The sequence below is a fragment of the Copadichromis virginalis genome, linkage group LG14 (genome assembly GCF_057382275.1).
Source record: "Copadichromis virginalis isolate Kocher_CV1m ecotype Utaka linkage group LG14, C_Virginalis_male_GT1.1, whole genome shotgun sequence".
NCBI classification, from domain to species: Eukaryota; Metazoa; Chordata; class Actinopteri; order Cichliformes; family Cichlidae; genus Copadichromis; species Copadichromis virginalis.
The window spans coordinates 14,550,058-14,573,874 of record NC_140631.1 but is presented as its reverse complement, the minus strand read 5'-3'; the positions used below and the strand labels follow the sequence as shown (position 1 = coordinate 14,573,874).

Sequence of the window (23,817 nt, the reverse complement as noted above, 5' to 3'; positions counted from 1 at the left end):
AAAGCTGTTTCTGTGCTGTGCTGAGCTCTGAAACCTGACTGAAACTCTTCAGTAAGGTTTCAGTAAGAGCCATTCCTCTGCAGATGATCTGTTAGCTGTCTGACAACTACTCTTTCAAGGATTTTTGATATGAAAGGAAGGTTGGAGATTGGCCTATAATTAGCTAAGACTGCTGGGTCTAGAGATGGCTTTTTGAGTAAAGGTTTAACTACAGCTAGCTTGAAGGCCTGTGGTACATAGCCGATTATTAGAGATAGGTTGATCATATTTAAGATCGAAGAATTAATTAATGGCAGGACTTCTTTGAGCAGTTTTGTAGGAATGGGGTCTAAAAGACACGTTGATGGTTTGGAGGAAGTAATTATTGAAGTTAACTCAGAAAGATCAATTAGAGAAAAAGAGTCTAACTTAACATCAATGGTACTAAGAGTAGCTGTAGATAATATTACATCTGTGGGATGATTACTGGTGATTTTTTCTCTAATGATAAAAATTTTATTTGTGAAGAAGTTCACGAAGTCATTACTAGTTAACGTTAAAGGGATTGTTGGCTCACAAGAGCTCTGACTTTTTGTCATCCTGGCTACAGTGCTGAAGAGAAACCTGGGGTTGTTCTTATTTTCTTCAATCAGTGATGAATAGTAAGATGTTCTGGCTTTGCGGAGGGCTTTCTTATAAAGCAGCAAACTATTTCTCCAGGCTAAATAATGATCCTCTAAATTTGTGACACGCCATTTCCTCTCCAGATTACGAGTCATCCGCTTTAGGGCACGTGTTTGAGAATTATACCACGGAGTCAGGTACTTCTGATTAGAGACCTTAGTTTTCACAGGAGCTACAGTATCCAGAGTCGTACGTAGTGAGGAGGTGAAATTATTAACAAGATAATCGACTTCTGTTGGAGTAGCGTTCAGATAGCTGCTCTGCTCTATGTTGGTACAGGGCATTGAAGATGATAACAGTGGGTGGATTATATTCTTAAACTTAGTTACAGCTCTTTCAGAAAGACATCTGTGATAAAGTCTACTCTCCACTGCTGTGTAATAAATTATTGTAAATGTAATCAGGAAATGATCAGACAGGAGAGGGGTTTCAGGAAACACTGTTAAATGTTCAGTTTCTATGCCATATGTTAAAACAAGATCTAGAGTGTGATTAAAGTGGTGGGCAAGAAATATATTATTACTGTAGATGTTCATGAATGTTTAAGCCTCGGAAAATGTGAGACCGTGTGTTAAAATGGCTGTAATTCCTAAATAGCTCATGTAAACCTTTTGTTAAAATCCTGAAGTTAGAGATCAAAATCTGCGCTTCAATCACGTTTTGATTGTATGAGTGAAAATCCACTGTGGTTGACTGCAGAGAACCTGACTGTATGGCAGAGAATTCACGTGAAACTGGGTTTTGCATTTTCGTTTCTAGTCAAACTCAAACCCAGATTGCAGTTTATGGCCAAACCGATTCCACGGGTCACTTTTTGAAACACTGGGAACACGTGGACAATCGCAAATAATTGTGGTTAATATGGGGGGAGCGTGAAAAATCTATCAGTAATCAATGGCAAGCCAAATGTGTCAGTCGTGATTCTGCTGATCACAATTACTGAAAATGGTGCAATCCAAACGTTACCATTCCTGATTTATGTCTGCATGGTTGTCTGAATCAGTTTTGCGCTTGGAGATATATTCTGATAAACAATCAGATAATGAGAAATCTTTAATTCTGCCATTGTGTACTCGAACCCACCACTGATTGTCTTCCGATGCAGTGGAGCACGCAGTGAAAACCAATTCAGGCTCCACTCACTCACGCTGTTCTTGTTGTTGTGTGCCCTGAGTGGAAATAAAGGAAACACAGGTGGATGTCCAGATTTCTGCGGGAGGCCGTTGTCCCTTCTATTGTTTGTCAAGTGAGAATTTCACATTTTTTTTCAGAGGAGGCGTAAGGCTTAGAGGCGTCTTTTTCACTGCTGAATTCAAGTCGAACTTTCACCATGACGTGTGTTTTCGCCCCAGTCCGCCAATGTAGGTAGAACTGTTCTTAATGACTCATGTGGTTAAATACAGGTCACACTGACTCACTGCACCATCTTGTGATGCAAACTGGGATTATACAAAAGTACAGGCAGGCTCTAGTTCAATTTCAGCTGATATCTATTCCACATGAAATGATGTTTTTCACATAAAGGCACAACAGCCGTTTGTTCAAACTGTAAAGCACTCATTTGTACACAAAGTACCATTATCCTTACCCTCGTTTCCCATTCATGGTCTTTTTCCCCCCCTAATCATCTGTCTCCATCCTTCTGCTTTATGCAACTGCTGTCATGACCTATATAATAAAGGCCACTGTGTTTGTGTGTGTTCTTGCCCGCTAGGCCTCCTGTGCGTGTTTGAGAATGTTTTGCTGAAGATCTCCTGTGTGCACATCCCTCGCAGGGCTCTCCAGTGTGTCTCGAGGTACAGGGTGACCCTGATGTGTCAGATCTGTTTAAAAAGAGCGCACTGGAGTGCTGGTGGACCACTGTGACTCAGTCCCTCTCACACACGCAGGAAACTTCCTCAGGGCCCTCCCTATGATCACTGTACCCCACACACCCACACAGCTGACATTTTTCCTCAGAGCTCATCAATAGTCTTCCTTTTTAGAAGTGTAGCATGACACAGTTATAAAACCTGCAGGGCTCACCAAAGTTTCTCTCCAAAGTGTATGTGCATCTGTATCCGAGCCCATGTTTTCACAGCTACCCCGTGAAGTGCTGTACTGTGTATAAAGGCACAGAAGAAGCAAGTAGATTACCATGAGGGCAAAGCAGAGCTGGAGGACATCAACCTTCTGGAAGAGAGATTTCTTCCAAGAGTAAAAGGAGTATGCATGTTCCACAGGAAACAAGCAACTAGCAGAATGTGTTTATTAGAGTTTTAGAGATGCAATAATTTGTAAAATGCACAGTAACAGAATACAAAAGGCAGGGACAAAGAAACACACCATCTATAAACAGTATCTAACAGCCTCTGTTGGACTTTTGTTTTACAACTTTGAATTGTAATGATGTAAAAAGGATGAGAGTGATCGAGATTAAAAAAAAAAAAATCCACATTATGTGAAACATTTAAAATAATCACCTGCATATTTTAACCCATCGATACTTCAGCTAAGTGTTCCAGAAATCACATAAAAGGGATTCTTTTTGTGCAACACAGGTGTGAGCGACTATTTATGTTAGATCACACCGGAACCTGAAAGCTACAACTTATACACAGGCTACCTTTAAACCTGAAAACTAAAATCTGACGATCAGCGCCAAGAACCTTTGGAAAGTAAGTACACCCACTCTAAATGAATGTTGTAAAACAATAAACCACTAAGAAGTACAGAGTGAATACTTTGTATACAACGTGCTATTACACAGTTGAGTCTTCAGGACTCCTGCTGAGGTCAGAGGGCAGTTAATGGCACACTACTGTAAATACATATTCTTCACAGGAACTCAACTTCAAGGTGTTTACACATGTTGATGAAGATCATCACCAACTCAGGTTGAGAAAACACAGCATCACAGCGTCCTCTGCTGTCAAAATAAATAAATCTTTACATTACGGGAATCCCACAGGTGAGAACATTAAAAGGAAGCGACGACGAGGAATTGCTCAGCGATGCTGGTAAGGCAACTGTTGACAGATTAATTTCTTTACATTAAATATATACAAGGTTGGATTCATGTAGAAGGAATGACGGAGCATCGTAAAGCACTTCGTTTCTTGTACCTACAGATTATTCAGCACCACTTTTGTGCTCCTTACTATAAAAAACACGATCCCGCGAAGATTCTAAGCTGTGCATAAAGAAGATATTGAAAAAGCGACTAACACATAATCTAAAACGTTATAAATACTGCTGGTTAATGTGCTGTATTCTGTAGCTCAGGATTTATTAAAAAAAAAATCATCTACAAAGAGGATGCAGTGCCTGTGAGGATGGGAAGAAAAGATAAAGGAAAAAGAGAAAAAAAATAATGCCTTTTTTCAGCACAAGATTCTCCTTGCTTTACTCCCTGAAGGTCTTCATATCCCCATGTAAACGCACTCTATGCACAGTGCTGCACATGTCCACAAAAGTGGCAAAAAGCACAAAAAAACCCTCGGACTAAGGTTTTCCACAGCACCGGCCAATGTCCCGTGGACTAACATCATCCATCACCTGTCATTTTTCAGTCCAGTTTGGTCCCCTTGGAACAAACTCCAGTGAGAAAATCAGGTCACAGTGTCCTCTTATATCAACGTCACAAAAGCTACAATTACTTAATTTAAACTGCACACTGATCCGATGATTTGTTGAGCAAAGAGTACAGAACGTTTAAAAATATGACTCGGATGCAAAATCAATGTCAAGCTTTTGATGTCTAAAACAAAAACCTGCAGACCATGCTGTGCTGGTGCCCAGGATTACTGGTCTTTTGTGTGCCCCCCCCAAAAAAAAAAAAAAATATATATATATATATAAAGAAATAAAAGTTTGTCTCTTATGAGTCCAGTGGAAACATTAGGTGCAAATCAGGTTGGAATCGATTCTGGCCTCTTCAGGGAAACTGTGGTCTGACAAACTGTTTCTCTTCATTCACTTCATCTGTGCACGGAAAGCGGTGTGATCCTGTTGTCTGCTGAATTCTTTTCATTCCAGCACGTGTTCAAAGGAGGTGCAAGGCCATTATCCGCATACATTATAAGTGTTTTTCTCAGTGTCTGCCCCTCGGGAATGAAGTCGTCACTGGAATGTCTAGGGGACATCCGATGAGGCCGATGATCCAACCTTGAAAGAAAACATTCAGACAGTCAGCCTTTCATCAAAATAAAAGAAAACAAATATCACAAGCAGATCTTCTCATTCATAAACATCTGGTAAGACTTGCAGCTTCACTTAGTGAAACTAGCTTTCAGTGTTCTCCCTAAACCTAAAATTAGTTTCATAACATTTTTAAAAGTCCCCCAGGAGGTCAAGCTTAAAATTCTCATTCAGACCACAGATGTCTCGGAGCCATGGCAACCAGATATGAGGCTGCTCATGAGATGCGGACTCAATAAGCTCCGGTCAAGAGTACATATAAACACGGACATGCAGCCTGACCAATGAACCGAGGGATCGGCTTAAACTGAGAGACTTTAACTTTCACTCACACTTTATGATGTCTCGATTTTCAGTCAGAAAAGTCCAAATATAAGAAACAGAAGCATGCTGTATCTCAGAAACTTGGCACAGAAAATACTCATAAGTAACTTAAACAATGATGTGTTATCAAAATTACAAATTCCACAGCTCAAAGCCGAGCCTGATTTAAATTTGGCCGCTCTTCCCTTCAAGATAGTCTCCTTATACGATCATCAGGAGTTCAACCACCAGACTGACCAGACTTTACACAAGCTATTTTATTTTATTTTTTTATATATATATATATATATATATATATATATATATGCTATAACATTATGCTGATTATGCTATAATATCTGACATTCTAGCATAATCAATGTGATTAAAAAAAAAACAACAACCAAAAAACTCATGTGTATAAAATGGTCCTACCTTCCTTACTGAGACCATTATCGAAAATCTTTAAGGAACTGAAAGATAAGCATATTTTTGATGAACAACAAAACAGACAAAAATGTATTAACCTGAATTCAAATAGTGCCAAATCACAACAACAGTTGCCCCAAGGCGCTTTACATTGTCAGGTATAGACCCTACAATAATACAAATGGAAAAACTGTGTAGAAAGGGTTAAATGACTGCCAGAAAAGTCCATTTTATAGACAAACAGACACACACACACAAACAAACACACACAATCTGTGTACCAGATTTACTCTTTCACTTCACATCGAAAATTGGACATATCGACATGCAGTGAATCTCTTCTCAACTACTAACACACTCGCACTCTCTCTCTCATCCTCTGTGGTCCTATCACCACAGCAATCACGCCTCTTCTCACAGTCCAACATCATGTCGATACACTGAACAGGCAGGAATCAATAGAAAATATGCGGCAGGCAACAACACAGCAACCCTGAAATCAGGCTATTGCCGGTGGAAGTTACAGCAGGCTGAGATGAATTTTTATGTGCTGCTGCAATCTGCAGCAAAATATTGAGCGGTTTGTGATAACAAGAAAAGAGCAGGAGGAGACAACTGCATCATCAGATTGTCGACGTTCTGTTCTGCACCGACGACTGAGCACAGGGCGGAGGGGTTTAGGATGGCTGCATGAACACAATATTGATGCTGCTAAGCAGGTCTGGTTCAGTGTCAGAGAGCTTAAAAATATAGTCCGGCGAACTAAGGTGATGTTTGTTCATGCCAAGAATACAATTCTGTGAGCTGATGAGACACCAGTGCCGTGAAAGTATAGTTTGCCTGCAAGCATGAGCTCTCTCTGAATGTGTTATCGTTTGTGTCTTTAGTGCTCTGAAGCAGGCTTTGGCAGAGCTTCACCAGGATAAGTCTGGCTCAATCAAAAAATAAAATAAAATAAAAAAATCGTCTAAGGCTCTGCACACAGTCTGGATTCTTAAAACATTTTTTTGTTTTGGTTGAACACAAATCATTTATCATCTTCGCAGCTCGTGAAACCACATGAGATTGCATTTCATAATATATTTAATTGATTAGTTTAATATTTTAAGAACCCAGATCCTGCAACGATCGTTAAATCACAGACAAATCATGAAACAGAGATTATTGATCCTGCACAGGTGAATCCCTCAAACTTTACTGAAAAGTTAACAAAGAGAAAAATTGAGCATGAAAAGTTCTGCCTCAGGAGACTGAACGCTTGATTTCATGCACAATCCGATGTATTCTATTCTGAATAGAAATCAGACTCGCAAAGTGCAAAATTGGTATAGGATGTGCGCAAATTTGCACTGCTCTTTGATTCGGCTCATGGTTGAGGGGTCTGGACCACCTGCGCAGCATGAAAGTCTCTGATTAACTGGGCAGCTTTGCAGTGAGCTGCCTGGTTCGTCGTAGATTACTCCCAGTGATTGGTAGATTGACTCACAGCAAGCTGGTCTTGGCTGAAAGCTGCAACGCTGTTCCGCATCTCATTCTCACTGCCACGCAGTGGTATCAGTGACACGTTACCATGACGTGTGTCTGGCAACTCACGACTCACGCGCTTGTGCTGGAGTCCATCCTGAGGCCACACGTTACCATCGTACTTTACCAAGGAGGAGAAACCGAGAGGAGAGAAGACAGACATGTTACGATACTACAATATAATACTACTACACTGTGAGGAAACTATTTAAATCATTTAACATGGTCCTGGTGAGGATTACTGATTTCAGTAGTGCTGTTTTATTTACTTTCTTTATTACAGTTTCTAAAATTTCTGCATCGCTGCTTGGTTTTTACAAGAAATTCACAGTTTTCACAAATAACAACAAAAGAAATAAAACAAATCATAACACATTTAAATGATTTATTACAAATTTTCCACCTCTCAGCAGGTGTTCAGGGAGGGACATACCTGAATACTGAGAAATGTAGCATACCACTCTCTCATTTCTGACTGGGTCTCACAGCAGAGATACCTGCAAATAAATAGAGGCAGATAAGTGAAGCAGACAGTGCGATAAAAATCAAACTGTGGGCTGAGTGTGTGTGTGTGTGTGTGTGGGGGGGGGGGGGGGGGGGGGGGGGTGTCTTGGGAGACAAGCAAACACTGAGGCAGAGATGAATTCGAGGACCAGGGGAAATTTGGAAGAAAAAAAAAAGAACAAGAACAAAGGGAGGTAGTGAAAACTGTTAACTGAAATTGACATGTTCTCTCCTATGACACCTGACAGTGACGCCACAAGCGTAAACAGTGAGCACGACTACTAATTTAAACTTCCGCCCAAAACAAACACTGATTATAACCTTCAGCATCCAGCGTGTGTGCCTGTGTGTGCGTGCCTGTGTCCCTGAAAAGTGCGAATTCGTGCCTCTGTAGTGTCTGCATGCATGTACGTGCAAATTTCATGCCACTCAGGTTGCCGTCATAGCCCTCTGAGTCATCAGTCATGCTGCTGTGCTGAATAAACAGGCTGTATTTATACGATTATTACTGTTATGAGCACAAATTTAGACTCCAACAATTATTCGAGTGAAGTCCTCTGAGACAGCAAAACACTGATACAAAGAGACTTTAAAAACAAAACAGCAATGCAGCATGCAACTGACACAAAATTAGGTGCAGTCATAGAATTTGACAGAATACCCACCACACACACACACACACACACACACACACCCACACACACCCCTAGCTCCTCCCTCTCCCTAGTTCACTTCATAATGCCTAACAGAGCTCACTAGTGTTTGCTGGCATTCAAAATGAGACAGCCTCTCTATTCCAGTGCACATACATGCAGCACAGTATCTCCTACATGTGACTTTTTCGTTTTTGCTTGCAATTAACTGCCCGCCATTATCAGCGTCAAAAGACTGAGAGCTGCTCATCTATGATTATGGATTACCAAAAAGCCACAGAATAAAATTTACATGATATTCCTAAAATTTATTAGCACCCTTATAAGCTTAAGCACGAGGTGTGCTGAGAAAATAGTGCTGCAAGGAGGAAAAAAAAAAGAAAAAAAAAAGGGGGGGGGAAATTAATGTGCTAAGAGTTTTGAGAACATTAAGGGACATTTAGTGCAGATATATTAAAAAAAAAAAAAAGATTGGGATGATACAGTCACACGGGCGCCTCCTCATCTAGCTCTTTTGATTATTATTTTTTCCACTTTCTTATCCCTCTCCACTCAAAGTTGTATTTTAACTGCATTAAAGTCAACATTTCTTACTCAGTATACAGTATCTCCCCTTCAGCATGACTCTTTGCCCCTCTACCTTCCACCTCTTTCTGCATCTTCCTTGCTCCCTCTCATGTCTGCTTGTTGCTGCAAGGGACACGGCGATGGAGGCTGACCAAGAAATTATACTACCTACAGCATGACGGGAGCAGCTGTCCCATTACAACTACGAAGATGACTACAGATGCTAACAATGCATACCCAGTGTAACATGTACACACAGTTGCGCGCACACACACACGCACACACACACGGAGGGTGAATACCTGAACAGGCCTAGCTTAGAACAGAGCCCTGTTTATAGGTGTATTCATGTGTGTTCACCCCCTAGGTGGAGTCAACCTTTTATATGCCTCCTTCTCGAGACTCTCATGCAGGGATCTGACCCGTTTTCTCAGCCTACAGAAAATCTAGCAGCTTTCTCCAAAGTTGGTTGTGTTTATATCCGTATCACCATGCTGCCATAAAGTTAAAAATAAATTAATAAATAAAATGCCACACAGGAAGAGCAAAGGCTGAGCTCCTGCAAACACTATATTAGTGCTGCAATCTAATATAATGACAGACTTTAGTTATATTTCATGTATTGAAACAAATGTTTACAAATACAACTGTTTAAACTATAAATAAAAGCACAAGTAGAGCAGGGTGATATGACCAAAAATATTTATCACGATATACATTTGAAAATTTGCGTTAACGATATAACTGACAAAAAAACTAGACAAAAAAAACTTTACAACTCCACAACTTTATTAGTGCAAAAAAACCCAAAACAAAACATCAATGTATTTTCACTTGAACAAGCAGCTGTTTTAAGTGCATTAAAGTTATATAAAAAATTAACAGTGCAAATGCAAATTCTTTGCTGACAGTTTAACCAAAAGGCATTTCCAGTGGAAATTGGCCGACATATCCTCAGCATAACCATGTATAATATCCACAACACTTAAAAAGAGGTTATGCACACACAATACGGTAATATTAAGATAAGATAAGATAGAACTTTAGTAATCCCTCGGGTGGGTTCCTCTGGGAAATTCGACTTCCAAAAAGCACAGCAACGACCGAAGTTACAGTTACAGAATTGTTATTTTTTTATTTATATATATATATATATATATATACACACACATACACATATTTATATATACACACACATACACACATATATATATACACATACACACATATATATACACATATATATACATACATATATATACATACATATATATACATACACATATATATATATACATATATATATATATACACATATATACACATACACACACATATATACACACACACACATATATATATACACACACACACACACACACACACACACACACACACATACATATATATATATATATATATATATATATATATATATATATATATATATATATATATATATATATATATATATATACACACACATATACATACACACACACACACATATATAAATACAGAGACAAATATAAATAAAATATACAAAGGGGATAAATAGAATAAATAGGAATAAAAAATAAAAATACAAGTGAATTGCACATTTCAAGTATTGAGTCTATTGCACTGTTGACTATTTACAAAAAGTATTGCACAAGGTATTGTACAGTGAGGTGAAGAGGCACTACAGCTTAGTTGTTCCCCCCTCCTTTGTCCTCCTGTTTCCCCTCCCTCTCCCCTCCAGAGAGGAGTTAAACAGTCTGATGGCGTGTGGGACAAAGGAGTTTTTAAGTCTGTTAGTTCTTGTCTTGGGGAGAAGCAACCTGTCACTGAACAGACTCTTCTGATTGTTTATGGCCGTGTGCAGAGGATGCCCAGCATTGTTCATAATGTCCATCAGTTTCTTTAATGTCCTTTTCTCTGCCACTGTCACCAGAGTGTCCAGCTTCATGCCGACCACAGAGCTAGCCCTCCTGATCAGTTTCTCCAGCCTGGATGAGTCCTTCTTTGCTGTGCTGCTCCCCCAGCACACCACAGCATAGAAAAGTACTCCAGCAACCACCGACTGGTAAAACATCCTCAGGAGCTTCCTGCAGATGTTAAAAGACCTCAGCCTCCTGAGGAAGTACAGTCGGCTTTGGGCTTTTTTTATACAGGTGCTCTGTGTTGCATGACCAGTCCAGTTTATTGTCCACCCACAGCCCGAGGTACTTGTACTTGTTGACCACCTCCACCTCCTCCCCCTCTATCTGAACCGGCAGTGGACCTTCTCTGGACCTCCCGAAGTCCACAACCAGTTCCTTAGTCTTTGAGGTGTTGAGTTGCAGGTGGTTTGTGTGACTCCATGCGACAAAGTTCCTCACCAGACTTCTGTACTCCTCTTCCTGATCATCCCAGATACACCCCATGATGGCCGTGTCATCTGCAAACTTCTGAATATGGCATAATTCAGAGTTGTAGCAGAAGTCAGAGGTGTACAGGGTGAAGAGAAGAGGGGACAGCACAGTTCCCTGTGGTGCTCCTGTGCTGCTGACCACTGTGTCAGACGTGATGTCCTTCAGCCTGACGTACTGTGGTCTGTCGGTGAGGTAGTCGGAGATCCAAGCCACCAGGCAGGGGTCCACCTCCATCCTGTTCAGTTTTTCCTGAAGCATACAGGGCCGGATGGTATTAAAGGCACTGGAAAAGTCAAGAAACAGTATCCTGACTGTGCCTTTTCCCCCATCCAGGTGTGAGTGGGCTCTGTGTAGGAGGTACAGGATGGCATCCTCCACTCCGACACCCGCCTTGTATGCAAACTGTAGTGGGTCCTGGGCATGTTGTACCTGTGGTCGGAGGAAGTTGAGGAAGAGCCGCTCTAGAGTCTTCATAAGATGTGACGTCAGTGCCACCGGTCGGAAGTCATTCAGCTCATTGGGCCGGTTCTTTTTGGGGACCGGGACGATGCAGGATGTCTTCCATAGGGCGGGCACTCTCCCCAGTCGCAGACTATTATGTTGAAGCACAGTACGTATCACTCCGCGAGGCTCCTGCCTACGATAGTCGTAATGCTCCGACAATCCATCAAGCGGTGCGGGTTCGTAGCTTAGCAAAGTCGTACTAAAACATTTGACAGATTTTCGAGCGCCGTGTACGACATAAAATCGTTTCGAGGTCAGGTCAGTAAACACAACCAGAATTCATACATAAAGGCACACGGGATTATAAGGGGCTCTGTCGATTTTCAGAAAAATCAAAGGATTGATTTTAAGTGTGCCGTATTTTCCAAACAACACGGTAATAACGACGGCCCGCTAGCACGTTCTACCAAAAATAGTGCTTTGTTGTGTATCTGACGGATGAAAGCCAAACCAGTTCCACACCACTGAAGTTGCAGCATTTTTACAAACCAATTCTGGTTCATCTATTTCATTTAACGATCTGCTTTCGCTCTTCTCATTCTGCATCGCCGCCATGTGTGTATGTAAACAAAGGCATTGCGCATGCGCGTTTTACCCATATTCTATTGCAATATTTCATTTTCCTATCGTTGCCCAACATTACACCGGTATTACCGTAAACGGTATGATATAGCCCAGCCCTAAGCACAATGCAAATCTCATGAACTTGGATTTATTCACAATAGAACAATGAAACCTGAAATTGAAATTGACGCCAGCAACACGTCTCTAAAAATTTGAGCTGCCAACTTCTGTGAGAGAAATCTATTCCCATTCTCGTCTGATATCAGATATATATAGCTGCTGAACCTCACGGCTTACTTACTCCACCTTACTAATGTTTTCTACAGGCAGACCAGTTCAGCACCTGGACTCTTCGACAGCAAAGCCATGCTGTTGTAATAGATGCAGCATGCAGTTTAGTATCATCTTGCTGAAATATGCACGGCATCCCCTGAAAGGCTTTCTGGATGGGAGCATGTGATAAACTAAAACCTCTGGACATCTTTCATCATTAATTGTGTCTTTCCAGATGTGCCAGCTGCCAGTTCTATGTATGTATGTAAGTATGTATTGTATGTATTTAGGTATTAATGCATGCAGGTACCATCAGACATGAGCACGGAGGTCCCTCTCTGCTTTAATCTAGAGACTGCAGTGTCCATGTTTTGCACAATGCTAATCATTCTGACAACAGAACAGTTTTCCACTTTGTCTCAGTCCATTCACATCTTCATGTGTTTCTGGTTCTTTGCACGATAGCGCTTTAACCTGCATTCATGAACCGCACGATGAGCTGTGCTCACAGATAATGATTTCTGGAAGTCTTCCTGAGCCCAAGCAAGCAGCTTACAGGCATTTACAGGCATGATTTTTGACCTTGTCCCTTACATACGGAGATTTCTGCAGATTTCCTAAATCTTCTGAAGTTATTATGGGCCATAGATTATGTAGATGATGGGATATTCACAGGCTTTTCATTTTTAGATTGAGGAACATTTTTCTGAAATTATTGCACAATTTGTAGAGTGTTTTTTGCATAATGGAGAATCTCTGCCTAAGATGCTCTTTTTATAGCCGATCAAGTTACTGACCTGTTGCAAATCAAGCCAATTAGCGGAAAAAAATGCTCCTGCGGCTGTTTGTTTTCGGTATTACTCATTTTTCCAGCCAATAAACCAACATTGCTGGTAACGTAATCAGAGCCTGAAAGTTGTGTATTATAAAAAAGAGAGCACTGAATAAGTACTCACCACTGCTGTCTCTCGGGCTTCTCTTGTTTCATGCTCTCATACAGAACTGTCAGTCCCCAACTAAAAATAAACATACAAATCACTTTAACAGCAATTCAGCTTCTTAGGATTCACAGTGTCAGCCTGCCCCCTAGTGGTCACTCTGCTTACAAGGCCCAAACAGCTACTTCAGATAAAGAAACTGTAGAGTTCGTAAATTAATAATTCAAGTTTAGTCGTTAATTTAAGCATGAGCCGAGCTGCAGAAGTTGCTCTGTGTAAACTTTTAAAGTTATGAAACAAGGAAGCTCAAGGGCATCAACCAATTTGGTTCAAGCTAACAAAACTGAGGTAATTTGAGATCAAAAAGATGCATTTTGATCAGTAGGGGTAGCACTAGCTGCTCCCGCCAACAGCAATGTAGTGCAGAGGTGTTACACTTGTATAAAGCTGGAGAATGAGTGGCCAGATATCCAATTATTCATGATCAGATAATCCCAGAAAATTGTTATTCCCAGTAAATACATTTTTTGTGCCCACTGAAGCGATAATTTGCATGGCCAGTCTTCCTCCTGGTGTGACAGCAGTTTCCATTTACAGCAGCCACCTGCTGCTTTGCCACTAAGCACTCATGAGAATAGTGTGACACTGGTAATTCAGCACAGGTGCTCACCATGTGGGAGGACGGAGTTTCTTCTTTATACCAAGGTAAACCTTCAAGTTTTTCACTGGCCATTCACGTTCTGGACGGTTACTCTGACAGACAGTGGGGAAAAAAGGAAAAATTAGTTAACGAGTCTACGAAGGAGATAACAAATAAAATGATAAAAGTATGTCTGTAGATCTTACTCTGACGTCCTTGTACATTCTGAGCGAGTTGTAATTGAGGATGAAATAACGCTCATGAAAACTGGTGAGGCCCAAACCCAAGATGCTTCGCTCCTCTCTGAATTTTATCATCCCGTGCTTGGATGCGTCCGGTTTACTGGCTGCAGGACAGAAGGCCAGATAACTGAAATTGATGCAAGCATGCCACAATGTGGCAGACCAAACAGTGCAGCAATGATTCTGTTGTTTTGTATTTACACAGGTAAAGAGTGATGGCCTCCATTGCAGCATGTTTCTTGATAAGCAGATGAGACTCTGTGCCGATGGAGTGAACAATGGGCAAGACTCGCTCCTGATAGTGCAGCGGTCGTTCTGAAAAACAGAGCAGGCAGAAAGAGAGCATGTGTGAAAACATGATGCAAACTTGGGGCATTTCTGGATGACAAAGAACTTTGCACATCTGCATTCCTCAATAGGGTCAAAGTGTCAGACAAACATGCTGAGCGCTTGATGACATAACTGGTACAGCTTCATATTTTTGGATGCTATAAATACATATTTCCGTAAATCTCACCTTACATCCTGGAAGAATTTTGTTTTGTAAATCTACATACCAATCTGTAGTAAATGACACCGTCTGTAGCGGTAAATTCCTTCCTTGTCTTCCCATCAACAACAACAATTTCCTTCAATTTCTCATCATTACTGCTCCATTTCCTCTTTAATCTGCAGATTACTGCTACTGTCATTTTCATACTGTCGCTTCCTTGTAGGGAACCAGACAGGTCACATACCAGATGCAAAACAAACTGCAGTTTGCAGCCACACTGTTGCAGGCAATTTTTTTTTTTTTTGCATTAGTCCTAGTAAACTGTCATTTTCCAAAGCAAAATAGCCCTGTACCATATTAATGAAAAAAACAGAATAATTAAGACAGAGTTTACAAAATACCCTATAAATTCTAAATCTGCATCAGCATAAAAAACAAATGCTGTTTGGCATTTGTCCTGCCTCCCTTCATCTTTTTAATCAGTCTTACCCATTTCTTCCTTGCAGCAGATCTCCCAGCAGCTCCAGTAATCTTTGTCTTTAATTGGGATGTTACGCTGGTCCAGAATCTCCAGTGTGAGCTCTAATGCTGTCATAGAACCAGGAATCTGTGGGAAGAGTGGAAATATTTGTTTTCTATAAACACCAGCCTGTTCGTTACTGTGGAACTTGATGTGTGCCAGATGAAAGAACTGGGTTGTTAAATAAATAAATGTGTTATTTGGTGAATTCCAACCCACCTTCACATGTCTCTCTCCACTGGCCTTTTCCTCCAGGTACACAGTACAAATGAAGTCACCTCCTCGTTCAGAAGGAGGCTGAAGTTTAGGGCACACAAACAAACAAATGATCAGACAGAAAAACTGCGATGATAAAAAAAGCGTATACACAGATAACCAAATGCAGTGTTCAAACAAGTCAAAACACTTCACACAACACATTTCACTGAGATCAACTGAACAATAATAAAGGTTAATTACACAGGCAGGTGATAAACTAGAAATTAACATAATAAATTAAGTGTAAAGTTTGGTGGAGGGGGGATTATGGTGAGTGGTTGCTTTTCTAAGACTTGGGTTCGGCGCCTTAGTTTCAGTAATGAACCCTTAACACATTCAGGATGAATTACAAACTGCAAGCCGCTTCACATCCAACATTAGCATCTGACCTCACAAATGTGATTCTGGTCAAAAATTCCCATAAACACTCTCCTGAATGTTGTGGAAAGCCTTCCTAGAAGTGTTGAAGCATCATATTAAACCCTTTAGATTAAGATTGGGATGTCAATCAAGTTCGTGTGTGTGTGATGGCTTTTGGAAATATGATGTATCCCAGCGGGATAGAAAACCGATCCAGAAGAATTTCCTTCATTTGCTGATATGTTCTGATGATGGCTGTGGAAATGACTGTTTAATCTCACCGAAGAAATCCACCAAGTTTCTTATAATTAACTAAAACTAAGCTAAAAACTGAAACTGCATGGGAAAAAATTCACACTTTTACCAAAGCTGGACTTCTGAAAGAAATTCTAAGTGACACAATTTGAAAAACTAAACTAAAAATATAGAAGAAATATTCTTAGTTTTAGTTCTGCGTTTATATTGTAATATTTTCAATGATTTTCCTAAATCTTGCCTCTGAAATATGTCAGGTCACTGAACCATTCTTTGTTTAAAGTTTATTGTATGTTGCTCACATTTTTCAAATTCCGCATTTTGTGGATAACTTCAATCACTTCTATCTGCTTGTTCAGCTGCTGCTCATCCACCTGCAAGAGAGCATAAGCAGAGTAATTCAACCACAAATAAAAATGTATCAACATTTAAAATCTGCACTGATTCTTCAAAGTGCAGAATCACTGCACTGTGTTGTAATCACAGTGAAGCTTGATCTTTAAGATAAAAAGATAAGACGAACACTTAGACCTCTACACCACTGAAAAGTGTTTTTAAATCCCTGATGTGTTAGCATAGAAGCATTACCACCTTTGTTATCAGCACTGACCTCAAAGATGAGTTTGTAGTGCTCAATGAGGTCTTCAATGGCGCGGCCAGCGGCATAGTCCTTCCCGTCAGTCTGGAACAGTGTGGGACCGAACACGATGGCCAGATTATGGTTGTTCATCTGGTTGTCATCCGAAAAGTGCTGCACGCTGAAACACAAGCGGTAAAAAAAACACACAAGTCTGTGCACAAATACATACTCAGGGAGAGGTGATAAGATGGTATCAGTCACTGTGTATCAGTTCTCACCAGTAGAGATGCTCGATAAGGGCTTGTAGTGTTGCCTTGTTGACATGAGGCAGTTTGTTCAAGAACTGCTTGTACTGGGAGATTTTAGTACTTTCATCCTGAATGGCTGGGGAAGAGAGAAGAAGATGAGGAGAAAAGTAAAATTATTAAATAAAATTATGAACACAGAGGATATTTATAGTACAAACGGCCAGGATCAAAGAAAGAGCTGGGAGGGTAAGATGGAAGGAAAAAAAAAAAAAAAAAAAAAAAAAAAGCACAGGACGAGAGCACAAAAGATCAAAACAGGGAGAAAGGCTGAAGAGAGGCCTGATGAAAAAGGACTCTAGACGTCTAAAACAAAGAGCATTTTTGTTTAAACTGGCATGTATATATTAAAAATGGCCAGCAGTGTGTAGGTCTTTGGTTGAAAACAATAACAAGATGATGGTACCAGACACACAGCTGCAGCATATCTTTAAACTCATTCTCTTTGCACTGTATGCTCAATTTAGCTTCAGTGTTAAAAAAAAACAAAACACTAGAATTACAATGACAAACATATCATTAAATCCCTGCAATACTAGCATTATATGCTCATTTTCATTTGAAACCAGTACATTGTCAAATGCTTATGTTACTGGGGCAAAAAAGACTGGAAAAGTTGTGCTAAAAGCTGTTTTCGGTGTAAGACTACAAATAGTAAGAGGCAGTTATGTACTGCAATAATTTCGATTGTTGAAAAATCCCTAAACAATGACGCCCAACATCAACACTAAACACCCAAACCCAAGATAAAATACAAAAGGGTTGTGGTCCTTCCTTGTAAACTAGATTAAAGTGCAGAGGGACTAAAAGCTACAGATGAGGACAGATGAGGACCCTCCTCATGAAAGTTTAAAACTTACACAAAAAAAATTAAAAAAGGTTTCTGTTAAACATAGCAAGCGATTTTTAAAACACAGCTTTCCCAAACATCCTAGTTTTGTTTTGGATGTTTAGTTTTTTGTTTTTATTTTTTACATTGCACACAGAAACTAAATTGTTTCACAAAAAACAAAAACTACCAGGGTCAAGGTTATTAATAGTTATTTGCAAATCCTTTTTACTGGAAAACAGCCTGCTGTCATTTGCTGTAGTTGTCAACAAGACCCACACTCGTCTCCCGAGCGAGACTCTCTAAAGCTTTACACAGGCTGGTAGTTGTTCATCAGGTGCGATGTATGTTTTGAGTCACTGTTGTGTTGGAAGACAAAGTGATGACTGAGATCCAGGTTTGCTGCCAACTGTTTGAGGTTTTCTTTCAAAATCTTCACATATCCTTCACTCTTCCTTCCATTTTGACAAGATGCCCACTTCCAGACGTTATGAAGCATCTCCACAGCATAATAGTCCCACCACCATGCTTCACTGCGGGGACGGTGTTCTATGGGTTGACGCCTCTCCATTTTTTCTCCAAACATAAGTCACTGTGGCTACAGAGCCTTTGTTTCATCTCATCTCATCTGACAAAAGGACACACTCCCATATGCATAATGTTTCTTCAGGTTGTCCTTAGCATGCTTTAGTCTGTCTTGAAGGTACGTCTTCTGCAGAAGTGGACTTTTCCTTCGTCTGCAACCTCACGGTTCCTGCGCAGGTTTCTAGTGACAGTCTTCTTTGAGAGTAGGAAATCCAAGTCGACTAAGTTATTCATGAGTGTCTTGACAGTTGTTCTGTGGTCTTTGGACACATCTCTCACAGGTTTTCTTTAATGAATCTTTCACTTCCTGCCTCTGTCAGGCTTGTTGTGTGCTGTGTGTCACTTTCCTAATGATAGTTCTCACTCCAGTTCTTGACACTTGGAAACACTGTGATAACGATGTATATCCATCTCTGCTTTATGAGCAGCCATAACTCTTTATCACAAGTCTAAACTGCTTTCTTGTGTTTTTGACATGATGCTTTCTCAAGTGACTGCTCAAACAGTCTATAAGGGTACAAAGTTTAAGTTAAAGCACATTAATTCACAGCAATGGTTTGTACTAAGGCTCATAAAGCTCAGGGTCATAACATGAGCCTGTTAGTTATTGTTTTTCTCCAAAATAATTCTGTTATTGTGTGCAAACAGAAATTTGAAAATAGAATTGCTATGTTGAAATTTGCTGCCCTGTTAAAAAAAAAAAAAGCACAGTGACATTGATTTTCGGCTAATAATTTTGTAATGTGCTAAATGCCACAAAATGCATGTCTGTAAAGGGACCATGACAGGTCATCCGCCATACAGATGACTTCTTAATCCAGGAAGGCCTTGCTTGTTTTGGCATGGCAATACTAAACCAGCTCAGGTTTTAGAACAGTATGGCTCCAAACTGGCCTGTCAGTGTGTCTCTCAGCAGATGCAGTATCATGATATCAAAACATCAGAAAAACTAATTTGCCCCTTTTAAGGAGAGCCACAGGTGTCTGATCTATACATGTTTTACAGGATACTCAAAGCTCGTAAAATAATAAGAAACATAGGAATCATGAAGAAACAAAATCGTATGACTCTTACTTGCAGTGCTGAGCCAGGAGGGGGAGTCCTGTGTTGTGAACACTCCCTCTTTCAACTCCCTGAAAAACCGTTTGAGTGTGTTAGAGACGTCGTCCACCTGATGCTCTCCTTCCCTTAGGCAAAGGCTGCGAGCATCGTGACGAAACCTCTCGCACAGAGCTGCCACACGAGAGTTCACGCCGCTCTTGCGATAAATTCCCTCTGACACCATACCTAGAGATGGGACATTAACAAGCACACACAAAAACACACAGAGTAGAATGTTACACAAACACAGACTTAAACTGGAAGAAACAGCTCTTTCACCACTGACAAAAGAAAACAAAAGTTCCTCAAACTTAATCGTTATATTGCATCTTCCAACATTCAGAACATTTAATGCATCAAGTGTTTCGCCTCAACACTGCAACGATTGGCCTCTGAGGGCTTGGAAACATTGAGCTGACTGACATCTGAAGGCAAAGCAAAAACAACAACGAGGGGAAAAAAGAAAGAAGAAAAAAAAAATCACATGAGCAGAGCTGCTAGCGGTGAGGCCAGAAGGCCAATATGTCAAACGGTGTCAACCCACAAAGAGAGAAGTGTGATGCAGCTGCACTTCTCTACAATGAGTGCAGATAATTAAAACAATGGACCTCACACACCACACTGAGAGCAAGTTAGGCCCATGTCCACTCGAGGAAATAAGAGTCATGTTATTTCCTCTATTTTATCTTTGTCTACTTTGAACTGTTGTACATGTCAAGCTTTTCAAGCTGTGAACTCATGCAAGAGATGTAGCACAAGCAACTCTGCCACTCTGGTGAAACCAATGTTCAAGCTGTACAGCTATATAAAAGATGAGGAGGAAGATGGTTCTTCCGTGGATAGATCCAGTGGAATTTAACACAGTAAACTTAAGGTCCAACTATTATAGCCACATGAGTTCAGAGAAAGATAGAAAAGGTTACAGTTCGTGCTGAACCAAGAGCCTGGATTTTTGTTTGTGTGCTGAACTATGATGGTTAACTAAATTTTATGTTATGCAAATGTTATATTATCAATGCTTACCATGATATGAGGTATGACTTGTGTTGTAAGGAGTCGTCTTTGTTTGGTTTGTTATGTAAGTAATGTTGCATATATGTGTGAATGTTTTATAGTGCACTGTCAAAATGTAACACAATAAACAAAACTAAAGATGCATGAAGTACATATTTACTTCACAAAAATGGTTTCTTATGTGTGTGAGTGTGTGTTTCTTACCACACTGTGTGATGTAGTTAATGCAGCTATCTACGATCACCGGTATGTCCGTCTCCGTGAGCTGCTGCTCGTGCAGCCTGTCTCCTCCACTCCCTGCAGCTGCCTGGATAGCTGCACACCAGCAAGAAAAATCCAGCTTTCTCTTTCCTTCTATGTACAGAGTTCTAAAAAAAGAGAAGAAGAAACAAATAAAGAAGAAAGAAGAATTAATAGATGAGTATGTGAGGGAAAACCGTTTCATCATTAGGAATATCTATAAAAATTAAACAGGTTAATCTTTAAAGGGGTTTCAAACTGTAAGAATAATTTGTCAATCAGCACGCAAATGATCCGTTCTCACCTGCCTTTCCCCACCAGAACCATGACTTCATTGTCTTGCTGAATTGCTGTAAAACACAAATACAGGGTAAGAACTGTTGTGCTCTAATCGCTGAGCACTCGCACAGTGATTAAATCCATGTTTGCGTGTCTTACTCACATAGTTCGTTCAGTTTGCGGAGGTGGATCTCCTCCACCTGACTGCCTTCCAGGTAAACGTGAAGTACAGACCCCTCCAGAGCAAACCACCCAACTTTGGACCTTTGTAGGTTCAAGCCATCTTTGCACATCAGCTTCCCAATCCTCTCAGAATTCAATCTCAGCAAAGGTTCTGCAGAGACTGGAATAAAGGCCTACAAGCAAAGGACATACGGCGTTTGTACTGAAGCTTCTTTAGGCTGCTCCCTTTTCAAAAACGGGAAAGAGCTCCACATATTTTGATCTGGCAGATTTTTACGCCTAAGGATCTTCCTGACGCAATCCCCAAGGGACCTGTGCCTCCTCCTGGTCTCAAACCAGGGTTTGTACAAAATCATCCTTGCCCTTCTTTTTTATTATGAGCTACATTTTATTTTATTTCATTTAAATTCAAGCTTTTAAAAACGAATACTATTTGTCACTGCTTGAAGAACACAGTGTGGGTGGCAACAAATTCAGCCTCGATTCTGGTTACATTCTGTCCAGTTACTATCTCGGCCTTCTCCCCAAGAGCTGTGGAAAGAGACAATCCTCCACGAAACTGGTTGTGTCACAGGTTGTTCATGACCTTGTGCATAACTCTGACACATCTGACTGGTCTCACAATAACTAATGAAATTTGAGTGCACACACTTTGCCCTTTCAGCCGTTGAGATAAAATGACTGTTGTTTCATTTCACACGATCACGTCAGTCGTAAAGAAAGTTGTGCTTTGATAAAATAAACAACAGCGAGCACTGTCCTGATCACTGACACCAAGCTTAATCTGCTAACACCACTTATAAGAGCTTTCTTATTTGACTAGAAATAAAGAAAAATCACAAATCTCTCCGTTAAGCTGAATATATGTATTTGATTGTTACCTTGGCGATAGACTTGACCCACTGGGATTTGACTTCTGAGTCATCGGTGCCAAACAGGTAGAGACGCTCAGACTCTGTATAAATTTCAAATGTATTGTTGTACCTGGGGGTTGGGGAAAAAAAAAAAAAAAAAAAAAAAAAAAAAAAAAGGAGGTTAGAGGAGCAGACACTGGGAAATTTAAGAAAGAGAAGGAGGAGACATACGATTCATCTCGCTTAACATTACAAGGTGTCGTTGCATTTTTGCTGTAAATGTGCATTTACGACGGACAGTGTGTGGGTGTTTGCGTACCCATGTCTGTCGTCGTTGTCGGAAGCCAAACACACGATCTCTGAAGCCTTGAGAGCTCCATTTGGGTTTGAGTTCTTGTCACTTTCGTAGTAGCTGAAAACGCCATCATTTAGCGTGCACCAGCGACGACTGAACTCTATATTGATAGACAAATAAATATTTGCCAAGCATAATAGTGATAATCACTTTAACTATTCTTTCTTCTTGTGGTAAGTGTTGCTGTTGTAGAGTGTTTGTGCTTACCCTCTTTGGCCTTGCGCTCTGTGACTGGCCGAGCCATGGATGCAGTTTTGAATAGGAAGCCATTGTGAGACACGGAAGGAGGTAGTGGGTAAGGTTCTGGGTCCATAGCATCCACCTCCTCTAACCGTGGTAGCTCTACAGAAAAGCATTGTAAAGAATTTGATTGTATGAAAGTAAAGAAGTGTTTACGACACACTCTTACGGTCTCTTAAACTTTTAAACCCTGTTGAAATGGCCCCTCCCTCGTTTCTCAACACTCTGCTTTGAGTTCTTACCTCATAGTTGAACTATGTTTTGCTATGACTGTAGTCACCCACTCTTAAAATGTCAGTGCCTTGATCCATCTGACGTCACCAAATATCAACCAATTTCTAAATTACCTCATTGCTAATACCAAGATTATTATAGTTAACTAAAAACTAACCTAAACCACATCTTAGTTCACTATAAAATAAAAAGTAGACTTTAGAAGAAAATGTCAACTAACAAATGATATAAAGTATTACAACTTGCCTGATGAGGCTTTGATGGGAGTGTTTATTGAGACTTTTGATGTCTACAAGACTGTAAGTCAATGACTTTTTAAAAGTGCTGTTAACTAGAATCAGGGGGCTCTTAAACGAAAGCTAAACATGCTTTACACCAACAACATGCCTCTAAACTAGCCTGCCTGCAATCCAGACCTGTGACCCACTAAAAACATGTCACACATTTAGAAAATGAAAGACACAACACAAGCAACAAGGAGCACCTCCTATGTGAAGCAAGACTGGGGAAACACTGTTCAGCTGATTACAGGTTCAGTAAATCGCTGCATTCTGCTCTCACTTAGAGCTTAATAAGCATTCAAACTTCTTGGATTGCAGAATTTATATTAAGGGTCCACTCATTATTTCAAGATCCTGTTGATTACTGAAGCAAAAACAATTTTAATGTCAGGGAAACACAATTTTTGAATGACCTAACTGAGAGGATCCAAATTACAAAGCCAACTGCTTTGTATAAGATCCTTTTTTAACGTAT

General features: G+C 40.3%; 1 protein-coding gene across 2 annotated transcripts in view; it reads right to left on the bottom strand.

Annotated features, from left to right (window-relative positions):
* Positions 1-2,894: 2,894 nt before the first annotated feature.
* Positions 2,895-23,817, bottom strand: part of arap1 (ArfGAP with RhoGAP domain, ankyrin repeat and PH domain 1) — a 60,329-nt gene continuing 39,406 nt past the window's right edge. Inside the window, exons 15-34 of one of the 2 annotated variants that reach the window (XM_085479400.1) lie at positions 22,795-22,929; positions 22,552-22,687; positions 22,260-22,362; positions 21,359-21,551; positions 21,221-21,266; positions 20,881-21,044; positions 19,636-19,848; positions 17,121-17,226; positions 16,873-17,020; positions 16,565-16,636; positions 15,609-15,686; positions 15,359-15,476; positions 14,578-14,691; positions 14,341-14,480; positions 14,165-14,247; positions 13,513-13,572; positions 7,532-7,595; positions 7,061-7,219; positions 5,581-5,618; positions 2,895-4,809 (exon numbers count right to left, since the gene is read on the bottom strand). In XM_085479400.1, coding sequence (XP_085335526.1) covers positions 5,598-5,618; positions 7,061-7,219; positions 7,532-7,595; positions 13,513-13,572; positions 14,165-14,247; positions 14,341-14,480; positions 14,578-14,691; positions 15,359-15,476; positions 15,609-15,686; positions 16,565-16,636; positions 16,873-17,020; positions 17,121-17,226; positions 19,636-19,848; positions 20,881-21,044; positions 21,221-21,266; positions 21,359-21,551; positions 22,260-22,362; positions 22,552-22,687; positions 22,795-22,929 — 2,153 coding nt within the window. In that variant the 3' untranslated portion in view covers positions 2,895-4,809; positions 5,581-5,597. The remainder of the gene's footprint in view (positions 4,810-5,580; positions 5,619-7,060; positions 7,220-7,531; positions 7,596-13,512; positions 13,573-14,164; positions 14,248-14,340; positions 14,481-14,577; positions 14,692-15,358; positions 15,477-15,608; positions 15,687-16,564; positions 16,637-16,872; positions 17,021-17,120; positions 17,227-19,635; positions 19,849-20,880; positions 21,045-21,220; positions 21,267-21,358; positions 21,552-22,259; positions 22,363-22,551; positions 22,688-22,794; positions 22,930-23,817) is intronic. The other variant, XM_085479399.1, reaches the window with a different exon arrangement.